Source organism: Podarcis melisellensis (assembly GCF_964234715.1).
Source record: "Podarcis melisellensis genome assembly, chromosome: 6".
Lineage (NCBI taxonomy): Eukaryota > Metazoa > Chordata > Lepidosauria > Squamata > Lacertidae > Podarcis > Podarcis melisellensis.
Window position 1 is genome coordinate 75,679,264 of NC_138538.1, and position 16,958 is coordinate 75,696,221.

The following is a 16,958-nucleotide window of genomic DNA, read 5'->3' on the forward strand; positions in this document are numbered from 1 at the left end:
ACTCGAACCCACGACTCTGAGATCAAAAAATAAAATAAATCTCCTGCGCTCTGGGAAGGATCTTACGCATTTTCGGTTTCAATAAAATCAGTTGCCGAAAGAGCCTGTCGGTAGATAAGAGAAGCCAAATCCCGCTTCGCAAGCGGCGCTGCAGATCCGCAGCTCCGAGGAAAGGGCGGCTGCGCCGGTCTCCCTGTGCGCCTGCTCCGCGCGCCTCCAACCCGAGCCCGGCGGGGGCGGCGCTTCAGCCGAGTCCGCGGCTTCCCTTCCTCGCTGGCGGCGGCCTGGAGCAAAGGGCGGGTGTGCCGGAGTCTCCTTCTCGCCCAGGTCTGCAGGCTCCGGGGCTCGGATCCTCGACGGCGGCTTCCGATCATGGGCGATCCAGAGCCGGTGGAGATCGACGGCGGCATCATGGAAGGGGTGAGCTGGGGAGTTGGAGAGGATTACGCGCGGGGCCGGCCGCCTTTCTCGGGGTCCATAGCCGCCATGGACCTGAATGAATGGGGTTTTTGGGGGGCGAGACCGGCCTCCAGGTAGATCGGAGTTGCATTCTTGGATATTGGGGTGGGGGCGTCTCCCCTTCGATCCCCTGCCGTGGAGCCGCATAAAACCTTGCTTGGTTTCCCCAACGGGAATGCCAAACTGCTTGTGTTTACCTTTCTCCTTACCCCACCCAGGTTACTTAGAGTAGGCTGCAGCCCTGCTTGGTGGGGCTTGCTTCTGAATAGAACTGTAGAGTTGGAAGGGGTCTCTAGAGTCATCTAGTCCACCCCCCCGCGATGCAGGAATCTCCGCGAAATCCGCCATGACAGATGGCCATCCAACCTCTGCTAAAAATACGTCCAGGGAAGGAGAGCCCACCACATGCGTAGGCAAACTAAGGCCCGGGGGCCGGATCTGGCCCAATCGCCTTCTAAATCCGGCCGGCGGATGGTCCAGGAATCATCGTGTTTTTACATGAGTAGAATGTGTCCTTTTATTTAATGCATCTCGGAGTTATTTGTGGGGCCTGCCTGGTGTTTTTTACATGAATAGAATGTGTGCTTTTATTTAAAATGCACCTCTGGGTTATTTGTGGGGCCATAGGAATTCGTTCATTCCCCCCACAAAAAATATAGTTTGGGCCTCCACAAGGTCTGAGGGACAATGGACTAGCCCCCTGCTGAAAAAGTTTGCTGACCCCTGGCCTTCACCTCCAGTTCCACTGTAGAACAGCTTCTTCCTCTCAAGAGAGTTTTTCCTGATGTTTAGCCTCCTTTCTTGTAACTTGAAGTCGCTGGTTCGAGTCCTGCTCTCCAGATCAGGAGAATACTGCCAAATTTTTCCCTTGCTCAGGGTGCCGTATTACCAAAGTGCGCCCCTGGATAGTAGCCCGCCTTGCAGGTGTGCTGGTGCAAGTCATTATTTATGACAAAAATCGGAAAGCACTTTAAAAGCAAGCTGCAGTCAAAGGAATATAGGCCGCTGCCTTATAAGAAGCCAGACCATTGGCCATATAGCTCTGGAGTGTTGGCACAGACTGGCAGTAGCGCTTCAGGGTTTCAGGCATGGATCTGTCCTAGGCCTACCCTGAGACCCCAGGAATTGAGCATGCGGTTGTTTGCATACAAAGCAGGCCCTCTGCCACTGAAACTGCTAGCACACTTGCAAAGCTAGACACTATGGTTTCAAATTGGATGGGGGACCACATGTTGAGATTCCTGCCTTGCAGGGGGTTGGACTAGATGACCCTGGGGAGCCCTTCTGACTCCACAATTCTGTTATTCTATGGCCTTTCCCCGAAGACCTCTGCCTACCCACCCGGGTACCCGGTGGGACTTGTGTCCGCATGCATACAAATAGACTGGGTAACTGCAATAGCAGGACAGTACTTAATTTCTGGAAAGAGGAGCAGGCTGCCTGGAAACAGTGACGAGGCTGTACCTGCATGACAGTCACTTCTATCTGTCGCAAGTATTTGATCCTCTCTTTTCCTTTCAGGGTGGCCAGATCCTGCGCGTCACCACAGCTCTGAGCTGCCTCTGCGGTACGCCCTTACATGTGAAAAATATCCGAGCCGGCAGGAGTCAGCCTGGCCTTAGGTAAGTCCAGGAGAACAGTTGACAAAGCGGTTTGCTTTAGGAGAGGCCTTGGAGAACATCGTTGCCCCCAACCTGGCAGGCCAGCTTTGATAGGACAGCCCACCTGTCGATCACCTGACCCCATGATGCTCTGCATCTGGACATTATTGCTTCAGACTGCAGGGTGGGAATGTCAGCTTGGCTGAATGCACATCCATTTTGCATAGCAAAGCAAGTCGGGGTGGACAGTCATCAAGGACCACCCTGCTGAGAGCCTGAGGGTCCTTCTCCTGCCTCTATCTACCTGACCCAGGGTGGGGCCTGACAGGCTTCATAAGGACTGGTGTTGCTCCCCAGCAGAGAGTACTGCTTTTTCTGTTAAATTGGTTTTTATAAATGTCCTTTTCAATCATTTTAAAAAGTGATTTAACTGTTTTTAACGTACACCCTCTGCCGTTTTAAAATGTGTTTTGGTGGAGGGTTGTGGTTGTTTTTGTTTGATTGTGTGCTTCTTGGTTTTGTGTTCTGATTTTATCCTGTGAACTGCCCTGAGGCCTATGGGGATAGGACAGTGTATAAATTATAATTATCATCGATAACACTTGGGGAGATAACCTGTGACTCTTCAGCTATTTGTTTATTTTATTTATTGCTGGACTACAACTCCCATCCTCCCTGACCTTTAGCTGCACTGATGATTGTTTGGAAGCCCACAGAGTCCCCAGTCCTTTTCTAGGGCAAGATTCTCCCTGACACGCTCGTTTTCTATGTGTAGGAATCTTTTGTTCTTCTTGCTGGGTAGCATTCAGTCATATGAGCCTCTGCTTGCAGGCGGAGATCCCTTAGTGCCCTGTACAGACTTAGCATCTCTTCTGTGTGCTAGCAGTGATTGAGGCCTCATGTGCACTGTGAATTTAAAGCATTATCATGCTACTTTGGACAGTCACGGCTTCTCCCAAAGAATTATGGGAGCTGTTAAAGGATACTGAGAGTTGTTAGGAGACCCCTCACAGAGCTACAATTTCCAGGGTACTTTAGCAACCAATCCCTCTTCCCAGGGAATTCTGCAGCTGTGATAGCGCTGGTTTCCTCTTTCCCTGGAAGATGATTGCTGCTATGACCACTAACTTTCTTGGCCAGGGACAATGGCTGCTCACCCTGAGCTTGCAGGCAAGTTACTGCTTGCACCTCTAGTTTACTGAGAAGTTTGCACCGGACATGCAAAAATCTAGTATTCTTTGCTACGTGAGTGCATACGCAGGCTTTGCTTCTGTTCTAACTCAGTCCTCTTGACTTGAAGGCCTCAGCACCTGTCAGGATTGAAAATGGTTCGCGACCTTTGCAACGGGCAGATGGAAGGTGGAGAAATTGGATCGACCGAAGTCACTTTCGTGCCAGGGAAGATCCAGGGTGGAACCCATGTCGCGGATACCAAAACAGCGGGGTATATCTCTCCGACTTCTTTGGGTGTTGATGTAGCAATTGTCTTTCCGCGTTCAAGAGAAATTGTACATAACAGAATGAAAGAAAATGGATCCAGGATTGACAAGACACCGTACCGGCTTAAAATGCCGATCGGTTGTGTTTTTTCTTGCTGCCTTTCAGGTCAAATTTGACTTTCCTTGTATGCACAAGTTGCTTTGTGTAGATGTTACCTTCTGCAGGTCCACACCCTCAGGTGGCGATGTCTTTGCCGGACATAATTGTCCAGTTGGTTTCTCCCTCCTGGAAATCCAGAAGGAAAATGAAATGTACTCAAATGTACCATACCTGGGGCTCTCTGCCACATGCACCTTGGTTTTTATATTTCGCCAAGTTGCCTCCTTGCACAATCTTTATTAGTAAAGCAGATGTGAAACTGGTGGCAAAAGAAATTCGTGGAAAGGGATGCCATGTTTGAGTTAGATTGAAGCTGTCTTGGGGGAAACTGCATCAAAATGCAGTGTTTCACCAGAAACTTCAAGATAGCTCTGGATCTTGAAGTGGATTTAAAAAACAGCATCGGGAGTGCACTGGAGTCATAATAAATAGTAATATTTACAGTAATGTTTATAGCTTTTCTTCGCAAACTCTGAACACTGGGGCTGGCTTTTTGAAGCTTTGTTAACTGGGTCGTTTAGCAAACAGATTTTCTGTGAGCTCGGCGGTGTGTGTGTTTTGAAGTATAACCCTTTTGTAAGGTTCATCTCTGTCACTGGTAGATAGTGTGAGATGTAATCCATTGGAGCAGTCAAATACAACATTCCTTGTTTCCCTAGAGTGGACACAGACAGGGGGATGTTACTCCAGCTAGTATACCGTCCTGTTACACCTGGTCTGGAGCATCCTCCCCCTACATGTGACCAGGTAGGTGGCCGTGACCCTTGCAGACCCCACAAGAGGTCCAGTCACGCAGCCATCTTCCTCTTTTACCCTTTTGCCTTGACTGTTGTGTCTTTATTCTTTGGAGAGGGATCAAAGGGGACTTACCAGGAATAAATCCAATCGGGGCATGCCAGACTGGATTGCTTAGCTAAAGAGATTCAAATGCATCTGCAAACCAGCTTCCTGCTGTATAAGGCAGGCATGTCCAAAGTGCTGCCCGGGTGCCCAATCCGGCCTGCCGATTGGTTTAATCCGGCCCCTGTGGCAGTTAATTTCCTGGGGTAAAATTCTAACAGAAGATCAACAACTTCAATACTAAAATAAAGGTCAACAACTTTGGTCGGCCCTCACGCATGTTCACTTCATCAAATCTGGCCCTCATTGAAACAAGTTTGGACACCCCTGGTATAAGGGGAATGCACTCTGCTACTTGACTCACTAGCGTGAGTGAAGGAAGGATAATATTTAATAATAATAATAATAATAATAATAAATTTATTATTTGTACCCTGCCTATCTGGCTGGGTTTCCCCAGCCACTCTGGGTGGCTTCCAACAAAGATTAAAAATACATTAAAATGTCACACATTAAAAACTTCCCAGAACAGGGCTGCCTTCAGATACTTCTGAATGTCAGGTAGTTGTTTATCTCTTTGACATCTGAAGGGGGGGCGTTCCACAGGGTGGGTGCCATTACCAAGAAGGCCCTCTGCCTGGTTCCCTGTAGCTTTGCTTCTCTCAGTGAGGGAACCACTAGAAGGCCCTCCTCTCCTATATCCTCTCCTACTCCTCTCCTACTATCCACAACATTCCCACAGATAGAAAAGTGCATCTGGGAGTTTGGGAATCCCCATTGGCTCCAGTCCCTCCGTAATAAATAACACATTCTGTCTGTGTCTCATTCCTGTTGCAGGAGTGTCTGCCTGCTGATGCAAGTTGCAATGCCCTGTGTGCTATTTGCAGCCTCTCCGTCAGAGCTTCGTTTGAAAGGTGGCACCAATGCAGAGATGGCTCCCCAGATTGACTATACAGTGATGGTAAGTTGACCCTTCCATCTTTGCAGCCCGAGTCAGTCCTTTGCTTCATTAGACTTTGGCGACAACATTACACAAGAAAGCTACATCCGAAATAGATTGCTACCAAACAGTTAAGTGGACCTAAATTCCAGAAAGTGGAGATAAAGCCACAAAAAGTTACTAGTTCTCAGTTTTCCATATCCACCTGCTTTGGCGTTGTGGCATGTTGTTGGCAGGAAGGAGGAAAGAATAAATTTGTTTTTGGTAGCTTCCCTGACAAGACTACTTGAATGGTCTGATGCTGCAGCTACAATGGTATGGCTCTGACAGGCAGTTGTCAGATAGTCCCATATAAAGGCAGATTATTTCCCTTATATTGGCAGATTTATTTCCTTTAACTGTAATAAATTGCTTCTTTGTCTGATTGTTTGGAATTAACTATGTGAATGCTTGTCTACTAGCCTGTTCCCTTCTTGAAACCATTCATTCAGGTGCTATAACATCTTATTTGTTGAAATAGGTGGGATTGTATAAGTAGCACAGTACACCTTTCTTCAAAATTGTGGTTCCTTCAGAATTTTCATTGCAGTTCATTTCCTTGAAAGGCATGCTTCAGAAGAATGCAACTTCAAACCATGGATTATTTAACTTAACTGGAGATTGTTTTAAACCAAGATATACGTAATGACAAACCAGGATTTGTGTAAACTAAAAGTCAGCACTGCCCATCGACTCAGTTCAGACGTAATGTCAAACCATGATTTTTCATTATGATTTCCCTTTCATGTGCAAGTCTTCTTCTAGTGGGCAGCAAGCCATAGCTTGCTTTGCCTGATTGCAGGAAACTGATTTGCAAAAACTTTATTTTGCCTGCAAGCCACAATCAGATAATATTTTGCAAATAAACAATGATTTGTGGAAATCAACATTTCTTGCATTCAGACAAATTAGAAGCGGCTTTTTTTAATCTACCTCCCCATTACCGCTGCCATGTGCAAATGAAGGGGAAGAGGGATTGTGAGAGTCCAAGACTTGTTTTTACTCTGTTTTTTATTCTGTGAACTGCCCTGAGATCTCATGATAATAATTTGTTATAAATCATAATAAGTAATAAAACATTAATAAGATTGAATTAAGCCACTACCTTACTAGCAATTTTGTTTGTTTGACTTGTTGCTTGTTACTCAAAGGTTTCCAAGTAAATGTTTAAAAACATAAATACATGATGCCATTAAAAGAATTCGTGCAAATTAACTAGTCATTTCTAGCTAGCTATCTTTCTATCGCTATATATGCAGAGCTTTTTTTTTTAGCCAGAACTCAGTTCCGATACCTCTCAGTTGGGCGCCATTGCCATTCTAAGAGAACAAGGGACATGTTCGGTGAGTTTCAGCCCTTCTTTTTCCAGAAAAATAGCACTGTATCGGTGTATTATATATGCACAAAACAACCTCCCATAGCAATGACTGAAGTGTGTGCTTTGGTAGCACACCAGTCAAAAACAACAACATTCTTTTGACACTCTGACAGGGTGATAGGAAGGAATATTTTGCTCACTAAAATATGTATATATCTGTGTTTTTCAGCAAATGTATTTACTCTCCAGGTCTTCAAACCAATGGTTGAGAAGTTCAATTTGACCCTGGACTGTGATATAAAAAGGAGGTAGGTCTCACACTCTTTTTGCGACTGTGAGGAGGAGATTGGAAGCTTTTAAATAACTGCAGTTTGACATTGTGTTTGAACCTTGAACTGTGCTTAAATAAGCCAGCCATAAACTCTAGTTTTTATTTGACTTGTTTCTTCGTTGCCATGACAGGAACATAACCTGGCCCATAACCTGCTGTTTTTTTGACAGGGGCTACTACCCCAGGGGGGGTGGCGAAGTGATCATACAGATGTCGCCTGTAAAACAGTTGAGCCCAATCGACTTAACCGACCGCGGCACCGTGACCAAGATACACGGAAGAGCCTTCGTAGCGGGAGCTCTGCCAGTCAAAGTGAGCCTGTCCTCATATTCTTAGGGCGTGTCATTTTAGGGGGCAAAACTCAATTTTTTGCAAATTTCTTTCAGTGAGGGGGTCACAAAGTTTTTGGGTGTGAGGCGTTCAAATCTGCTCTTTATTTTTTTGTGATTGGACAGCTCTCAGCTTGGTAAGTACAGCTCATTAACTGCTTTTGGAAAACCAAGGCTACCTTCTGGAAATGTCAGTTAATACTAAATAGATTATATATCAATCTTATGTTTTATTACTAACTGCAAGTACAGTGGTACCTCAGAAGTCACACAGAATCCGTTCCCGGAAGCCCATTCGACTTCCAAAATGTTCAGAAACCAAGGCTCGGTTTCCTGTTGGCTGCAAGAAGCTCCTGCAGCCAATCAGAAGCTGTGTTGGACGTTCAGGTTCCAAATAACGTTCGCAAACCAGAACACTCACTTCCGGGTTTGCTGAGTCCGGGAGCCAAAACGTTCGACTCGCAAGGCGTTTGGGATCCAAGGTACGACTGTACTTGGCAATCATTTTTAATGATTTCTGTGCAATTCGACACACATTTTACTTGCCAAGCAGGACCAAATTGTATTAATTTAATCAAAAGATCCTGTCAAAATATTATAACTTTGTAGCACCCCTCCTTTTGGTGATCTGTCAGTTGAAAAATTAAATGCACCCTGATGGGGAAAATGCATGTGTTCTGCTGCACATGGTGAATAAAAAAAATGTGTAGCTACTTTCTTTCCAGCATATCAGTGAATTTGTAACGCATATGTATGCAGGTGCCCACACATATTTTGTTATAGAACCAGAAGGAGAAGGACCATAGTTTTTTATGGGGGGTGTCTCAGGAGCTATCACTGGCACTTTTGGTTTAAAGAAGGAACGGGGACCATGTGATAAGCAAGACCCCTGCCAGAGACCCTGGGGGAGCTGATGTTGGTGAATCAGCCTGACCTGGAATAATGTATCTTCCAGGGTCTCGTTTTTGTGACATCGGAATAGCACCTCTTTCTAAATATGCAGAGGAGCCTAATCCAGGTATAGCCAGCCAATGGGGTGCCCTGCAGCCATTATAGGACTCTAACTCCCATCAGCCCCAGTGGTTGGGGATGATAGGAGTCCCAAAAACAAATTTTGGGAAGGCACTACATTGGCTACCCCTGACCTACACTGTATAGACGCTGTCTAATAGGCAAGCGTTTACCAAGCAGTAACGCTTTGCATGTAAGAGACACTTTAGCAAGCCAGGTGTCTGTGCGTCAACCTGCCGAGGAGTAAGGAGAATTTTATCGCCCGTTTTGTATGATAGAAGCCTTTTTCTGCGTTGGAACTTCAGCCTATGGTGGAAAGCTCTTCTGTCGAGGTTTCAGTTGTTTTGACTTGTTTGACCTTGTCACGTTAGTTAGCAAAAGACATGGCGTCAGCAGCAGTGAGGTGCATCAGAAAGGAAATCCGAGACCTTGACGTCAACATTGAGGCCGTTCGAGAACCGGATAATGAGGCCTTTGGAACCGGAAGTGGAATAATGTGAGTGGGCTCAAATTGCTGGTTTCCGCACGCTCGCTATCCAGAAATTCACTTATCTGTACTTTAAAGTTTTCCAAAGGCTGTTTTCTATGCATAACTGTTCCAACATCTCACCCTGCCCCCTTCTGTTTAGAATTGTTGCAGAGACTTCCACAGGTTGCTTGCTGGCTGGATCATCGCTTGGTAAAAGAGGTGAGGATTTGGGCAAACAGGATTTTTAATTATTATTTTTTTGAAAAAGCTTCTAATGGAAACTAATTTGGCGCTCTGACATGCTTCGTGGTGGTGTCTTATTTTATATTATCCATGTTCTGCGTAATTACGATGTAATAATTACAGTCACTAAAAGTCCACATTCTTGAGCTACGGTAGCTAACCTTCTTTTTTTTTTTGCACATAGCTCACACAAGCACAAAACACTTGCCACGCATGCTGCACAGGTGTGTTAGGTTCTACCTGTGCTTCTTCTTCACACAGGTAAAAATGCTGACAAAGTTGGAATCGAAGCCGCTGAGATGTTGCTTGGAAATCTTCGACACGGGGGAGCAGTGGACGATTATCTGCAAGACCAAGTAATAATAATATAATAATAATTTTATTATTTATACCCCACCCATCTGGTTGAGTTTCCCCAGCCACTCTGGGCAGCTCCCAATCGAGTGTTAAAAACAATACAGCATTAAATATTAAAAACTTCCCTAAACAGGGCTGCCTTCAGATGTCTTTTAAAGATAGGATAGCTGCTTATTTCCTTCACATCTGAAGGGAGGGTGTTCCACAGGGTGGGTGCCACTACTGAGAAGACCCTCTTGCCCTCATAGTGTGGTATGACCAATGGCCAGGGCAGAGGGGAGTTGTGGTTCAGTAACATCTGTTAAGGCCACAGGTTCCCTATCTTTGGCACAGAGGTTCCCTCATATAAGCAAACAATAGTTTGAAAAGGTCAGGTGGGGGCACCTCCCAAAATGAGAAGGGCAGAATATCAGGCTTGTCGGTGGTCTTGAAAGGGCTGCACTCTGGCACCTACCTGGGAGTAAGTCCCCTTGTGACATGGGTGGCACTGTGGTCCAAACCACCGAGCCTCTTGGGCTTGCTGATCAGAAAGTTGGCGGTTCGACTCCCCGCTACAGGATGAGCTCCCGTTGCTCTGTCCCAGCTCCTGCCAACCTAGCAGTTTGAAAGCACACCAGTGCAAGTAGATAATTAGGTAGCACTGTGGTGGGAAGGTAAATGGCGTTTCTGTGCACTTTGGTTTCTATCACGGTGTCCCGTTGTGCCAGAAGCAGTTTAGTCATGCTGGCCACATGACCCAGAAAGCTGTTTGTGGACAAACACCAGCTCCCTCAGCCTGAAAGCAAGATGAGCGCTGTAACCCCATAGTCGCCTTTGACTGGACTTAACCGTCTAGGGGTTCTTTACCTTTGCTGACTTCTGCAAAGACATGAATAGGATTTTATTGTGAGTTATGTGGGCAAGGAGTGTTACTTCAACTGGCTTTCTTTAGCTGCCATGGGAGTAAAGCTGTATCACTAATAATGATGTGTGGTTTTTTTCTTCCTGTCTCTTCTCAAGCTAATCATTTTCATGGCTTTAGCAAATGGCCTCTCCAGAGTGAAAACTGGACCAATCACTCTCCATACAAAAACTGCTATACATTTTGCAGAACAGCTGACAAAGGTGAGTAATATGTGGTTTTCTTTTTTTAAGGTCGGTTGATGAGTACATGCTCCACAGACTTCCTTTCTCCAGTCAGATATTTTCAGTTGTTTATTCTGCTGTTATGGAATAATCTCCCTCAGGTCTAGCAAAGCCTCCTCAGGTCTATTCATATGATACATTTACTCACACTTTTAACACCTCAAGTTTTAAACTGAATGTTGTTTACTAACAGTTTTGTATTGTTGTTGTTGTTATAGTATTTTATTTTCAGAGCCTGATTTTAATAAGCAAGCTCTTGCACGTCATGCAAACAATATACAGGTGGCTACACTTGTGCATTTTAAAGAATATGTTAATAAACCCGCTTTATGACACTTAAAATTATTTTCATTTGCAGGCTAAATTTACTGTGAAAAAATCAGAAGAGGACGCTTCCCCCAAGGATGCCTACATTATCGAGTGCCAAGGAGCTGGACTGCTAAACACCAATTTGTAGCTGCTGCTGTTTGTTGGAATGGTTTAATTATTATTATTTTGGCTTTGTTTTTGTTTTGCCTCTAAAAATATTGCTGACATCCTCAAGGGAGAAAAGTGTGATTAGTGTTAGGTTTGAATTAATTCTAATAAAGGACATCCATTTTGGGCTCTCTAGATAATAAAAAGCCTATATTGCTGCTGTTAAACACAGCAGATGAGCAGTATAGATCACAGCAGAGCGGGGAAAGCGATAGCTTCGGTTTTTAAAAATGGACTTCTGTGATTCGGTCGTTCTTCCCTGTTGGGAGTTGATCATATGGAATCCTTCACGTGCATCGCAACAAAAATGTCATTTTCAGCAGTTTCTGTTCACATCTCTTTTTTTATTTCTGTAACCTTTTCTTGCACATGACTGCAGATAAAAATAAAGCAGTCTCAACAGATGAAGATATTTGCTACTTATTACCAGTAAAAGGGCAGAGGTTTGCAAATAATATGGGGGGCATTTTCTGATGGTGGCACCTGTATGACCTGGTTTGTGCAGGTGTTAGCTGATTTTCACCTGTCTGTAATCCCTTTCCAAATGTGTCCCAATGTAGTGACAGAACCTGGGGCGGGTTGCTTTTCTCCATAATCAGAAGGAACAGCTGTTCAGCTGTATTTGTAATGTTTGGAGTTGCCTGAAGGGGGCAGCAGATAACTTATTAGTAGTATCCTTTTTTAAAAAAATACAATCACAAGACTTTTCCCTTGAGTTTCTTCTGTTTTCCTCTCCTCCAAAAAAGGCCCTAATTTATCCATCGTCTATTTGGGAAGCTTGAAAAAGCAACACGCATAATGTGGGTATCTGCTTTCAAAGAAAGTAGCACTAATTCAATGACCAGAGAGTCGATGCAGGAGCCCTGAATTAAAAGTTTCACATCGCTTGCTTCTGCAACACTACGTGGCCTTGAGTGAGTCTCTTCCAGCATCTGCTCAGACCTGCATTACCAGTGCATTGTGAGGACTTGCAGAAATCATCCTTTGCAGAGTGGAAGTGTTATTACGAACGACAGAAGGCGTTGGCCTGTGCTCCTAGGATAAAAGTGGCTTTGGTCTTATAGTTAGGCCACTTGGGTTCATGTCTGCCATGCTAACCAATCTGCCACATAGTGATATGAGTGATTTACAGTGGTACCTTGGGTTATATACGCTTCAGGTTACATACGCTTCAGGTTACGCACTCCGCTAACCCAGAAGTAGTGCTTCAGGTTAAGAGCTTTGCTTCAGGATGAGAACAGAAACCGGGCTCCGGTGGCATGGCAGCAGCAGGAGGCCCCATTAGCTAAAGTGGTGCTTCAGGTTAAGAACAGTTTCAGGTTAAGTACGGACCTCTGGAATGAATTAAGTACTTAACCCGAGGTACCACTGTATTTACTTTGTGGGATTTGATATCAGATAGGCGTAAGTTTTCCATTTCTTTTTTTTGCAAGAAAGCAACTCCTGATCCCATTTTGTCCTTCTAAAGACCTATAAAGACTGGTTGCCAAGATAGCTTAAGCTAAGGATTTGTTTGGGAATCCTTCTATTTTATTAATATTACCTTTATATACCACCTATTTCTTCCAAGGAACTCAAGGTAGCGTAGGTTCATCCTCACAACAGTCCTGTGAGCTAGGTTAGGCTGAGAGGCCGTGACTGGCCCAAGCTCACCCAGAGAGCTTCATGGCTGAGTGGAGATTCGAACCCTGGTCTCTCAGCTCCTAGTCTAACACTCTAACCCAGGGGTCAGCAAACTTTTTCAGCCGGGGGCTGGTCCACTGTCCCTCAGACCTTGTGGGAGGGTCGGACTATATTTTTTTGGGGGGAAATTGAACAAATTCCTATGGCCCCACAAATAACCCAGAGACGCATTTTAAATAAAAGCATACATTCTATTCATGTAAAAACACCAGGCAGGTTCCACAAATAACCCAGAGATGCATTTTAAATAAAAGGACACATTCTACTCATGTAAAAACATGTTGATTCCTGGTCCGTCCGCGGGCTGGATTTAGAAGGCGATTGGGCCTAATCCGGCCCCCGGGCCTTAGTTTGCCTACCCATGCTCTAACCATTATGCCACAATGGCTCTAGGGCAAGTGGGGCTCTAGGGTATGTGGATCACAGACGCCCCCTCCCAATAATATTCCTGCTGTCAGCTTGGGACAGGACACTTGCCCTCGGTCTTAGAAGCTCACAGGTTGCTGTTAGACCACTAAATGATAATAATAATAATAATCCCTTTGAAAATTTACAAACCTCTATACAATAGCACACCTAGGGCATTCTCTTGAGTATATGGAAACTGTTCCTTCTGGGAAGAGGTGGGGCTGTGTGTCATTTCCTGCCTAGCCAGCCGGTTTCACTGAAAAGGGATTGTGCCAATAATTGAGTAGGAAGGCCAGCTCTGAGCTTAAAAATATATAGATATTTTGTACATCTTCAAAGGGATAATCACATGATCCACACCAGATCTCCAGCTTGAAGTGAACCAGGACTGTTCTACATCTCCACAAATTACAGCTGAGCAGCAAGCACACTTTTTTAAAAAAAAATCCAGGTTGGGAGGGCGGTTAAGGCAGGGATGGACGGAAAGAGAAATAAAAGAAGAGTGAAGCTGAGCTACTACCTCAGCAGTGCTAAACTACTGACAAGATAATCAGGGTAGCCAATGTGGTTTTCTCTCAGTATTATTATTATTATTATTATTTTCATTTCTAAGGTAAAGTAAAGGTACCCCTGCCTGTACGGGCCAGTCGTGACCGACTCTAGGGTTGTGTGCTCATCTTGCTCAAGAAGCCGGGAGCCGTCGCCGTCCGAAGACACTTCCGGGTCACGTGGCCAGCATGACGAAGCTGCTCTGGCGAGCCAGCACCAGTGCCGCACACGGAAACGCCGTTTACCTTCCCGCTATAAAGCGGTACCTATTTATCTACTTGCACTTAGGGGTGCTTTCGAACTGCTAGGTGGGCAGGAGCTAGGACTGAACGGCGGGAGCTCACCCCGCCGCGGGGATTCAAACCGCTGACCGTACGATCAGCAAGTCCTAGGCACTGAGGTTTTACCCACAGCGCCACCCGCGTCCCATCATTTCATTTCTATTCCGCTTTATATTTTTAAGAAAAATCTCAAAGCGGTTTGCATATTAAACATCAGTAAAACAATCCAGAATCAAACATTTCTGAAGAAAATAAAATATAAAGTATATAGTCAAAGCAACATAATTAACAGGAAACTAAAATATTATCTTAAAGATTTCAAAATAAAACATTATAAAGGAGGTCAACTACAGAATACATATTTAACACAAAGTTAACAAAAATAAATAAATCTTAAACATTTCAAAAGAAAACAATGCTAAGTGAAGTCAAATATAAAATGCACATTTAAAACAGCATAGTTAACAAGAGAATATCATTGGACTACAATTCCCATCATCCTCATCGTTGGCCCTGCTGGCTGAGGTTGATGGGAGCTGGAGTCCTAGACAGAGGTGCCCATCCCTGGTCTAGCAAACCATCTGGCAGTCTTTGAGTTGGTTTCCATCAACTGCTAGACTAACATCCCAGGAATGTTTGGGAAGGAAGGGGACGTATTTCAGCAAACTGAGTTAGATTACAGGGCATCCTTGCCAGACATACAATTCCGTGATTGATTTTGCGAAATGTGCAATGTTGCTCCTTTCTCCACCCCATAAATCTTGCCGCTATAGCTGTTCAAGTTGTGTGGTTGCAGCCGCTTAAATACTTGCAGGAATAAAACGGTCTTTCATAAACGAAACGAAGCAAAAACCCCAACATAAACATGACGGAGGAAAGAGGAGGTTAGCTTCACAAATCATGTAGCCCACAATCAAGCAAAAGTTACGCAATTTTAAATCCAATGGATTTGAGCCGGAGAGTTAAACAAATGCATCAATATCTCCCATGGAGCTGGCTTATTTGTTTTTGCCCCGGTCATGTCTTCATTTTACATTTTTGAGGTATTTTTGAGCCTTGCAGATTTTGTTATAACTTCTGTAAAGCTGGTATAGGGAGTTAAACATTTTTTAAAGTAAGTATTGGTGTAAGTATAACTCCCCCTTAAACCTGAGGGGGAAGATATGAATGTTTTGCCATTCCTGTTTCAATGTCCTCCTACATTCTGTCGATCTGGTTTTTTCCTTTTTATTATAATTGACAAATCTGTCTTTCCTCCTCATTTTCTTAGTGATGGTCTTTTGCTATAAGTGGTTAAAAATGGTTTGTTCATTTGCCCTAACAAGTTTAACTTCGTCAAAGTCCATGCTGTGTGTATTTTTACCCCAGTTTAGAAAATTAATTGGTCATTAAAATATTAAGTGCAATACATTTTGATATTGGTAAGTAACTTTTTTTTAAAAAACCCTCACATGTTTTGAAAGTTCCTGTATTAATTTAAGAGGCACAGTTAATCATAGCTAATCCCAGTGCAACTATATTGTCAGTAAACAATTAGGGTAAAGAAGATTAAACGAGCTATAGAGAATATATTAACCTTCTGCTCAGCACAAGGCATGAGACATCTCTGTTCTGCTCTATAAATTGCGTTTGCCTAGATTGCGTTTGCCTAGATAGTTCATGCCAATCTGGATTTCATGCTGCTGGCACTGCAGGAGTTCAGCGGAAGCGGAGAGGTTAATCCGTAATATTGCTCGGGTAGCGAGGGTGGATCATAAATAAGTTACTGCTTCAAAGAATTTGGCATGGTTGGTCTGAAATTCTGTCCAGGTGGTCATTATTCGATATGCTGCCACCAGGAGGAAAGTGACAATTTTAAGTGAAGATGACAATCCTAATAATAATAATAATAATAAATTTATTATTTATACCCCACCCATCTGGCTGAGTTTCCCCAGCCACTCTGGGTGGCTCCCAACCAAATATTAAAAACACAATACAGCATGAAACATCAAAAACTTCCCTAAACAGTGCTGCCTTCAGATGTCTTCTAAAAGTCAGATAGTTTATTTCCTTGACATCTGATGGAAGGGTGTTCCACAGGGCAGGCGCCACTACTGAGAAGGCACTCTTCCTGGTTCCCTGTAACTTGGCTTCTCACAGTGAGGGAACCGCCAGAAGGCCCTTGGTGCTGGACCTCTGTGTCCGGGCAGAACAATGGGGTGGAGACGCTCCTTCAGGTATACTGAGCTGAGGCCATTTAGGGCTTTAAAGGTCAGCACCAACACTTTGAATTGTGCTCAGAAACGTACGGTGGTACCTCGGGTTGCATACGCTTCAGGTTACATGCACTTCAGGTTACATACGCTTCAGGTTACAGACTCTGCTAACCCAGAAATAGTACCTTGGGTTAAGAACTTTGCTTCAGGATGAGAACAGAAATCATGCTCTGGCGGCGTGGCGACAGCAGGAGGCCCCATTAGCTAAAGTGGTGCTTCAGGTTAAGAACAGTTTCATGTTAAGAACAGACCTCTGGAACAAATTAAGTACTTAACCTGAGGTACCACTGTATATAGACCAACCATCCCCAACTTGGTAACACCCATATGTTTTGGACGGTAGCTCCAACCATTCCAGCTGGAGATTTGTGATCCCAAATATCTGAAGAGCAGCAGCTTTGGGGAAAGCTGCTACAGATTCGTTCCTCAAAAGCATCAATGGGAAATTTATGGCTCCTCGACTGTCGTTGAGCTTCAGCTCCCTTAGTCCCTGACCTTTCGCCATGCCATCAAGGGCTGGTGAGAGCTGGGGTCCGTCCAAGAACATTGGGACATCCCTGCTCAAAAGCACCTACATTCTTGCTCGCTGGTTGGTTCTTCACACTGTTTGCTTGCATGATTGGCAGGTGGCTCACTTGTGC

The 16,958-nt window shown here is 44.5% G+C and overlaps 1 protein-coding gene across 1 annotated transcript; it reads left to right on the forward strand.

Moving 5' to 3' along the window:
- Positions 1–234: 234 nt before the first annotated feature.
- RTCA (RNA 3'-terminal phosphate cyclase) lies at positions 235–11,546 on the forward strand. Its single transcript, XM_081916082.1, has 11 exons — positions 235–420; positions 1,981–2,081; positions 3,361–3,504; positions 5,337–5,460; positions 7,046–7,104; positions 7,298–7,439; positions 8,839–8,963; positions 9,097–9,155; positions 9,441–9,535; positions 10,536–10,640; positions 11,020–11,546. The coding sequence occupies exons 1-11, from the start codon at positions 373–375 to the stop codon at positions 11,116–11,118; spliced, it is 1,101 nt and encodes a 366-aa protein (XP_081772208.1). The 5' UTR covers positions 235–372; the 3' UTR covers positions 11,119–11,546.
- Positions 11,547–16,958: the final 5,412 nt, after the last annotated feature.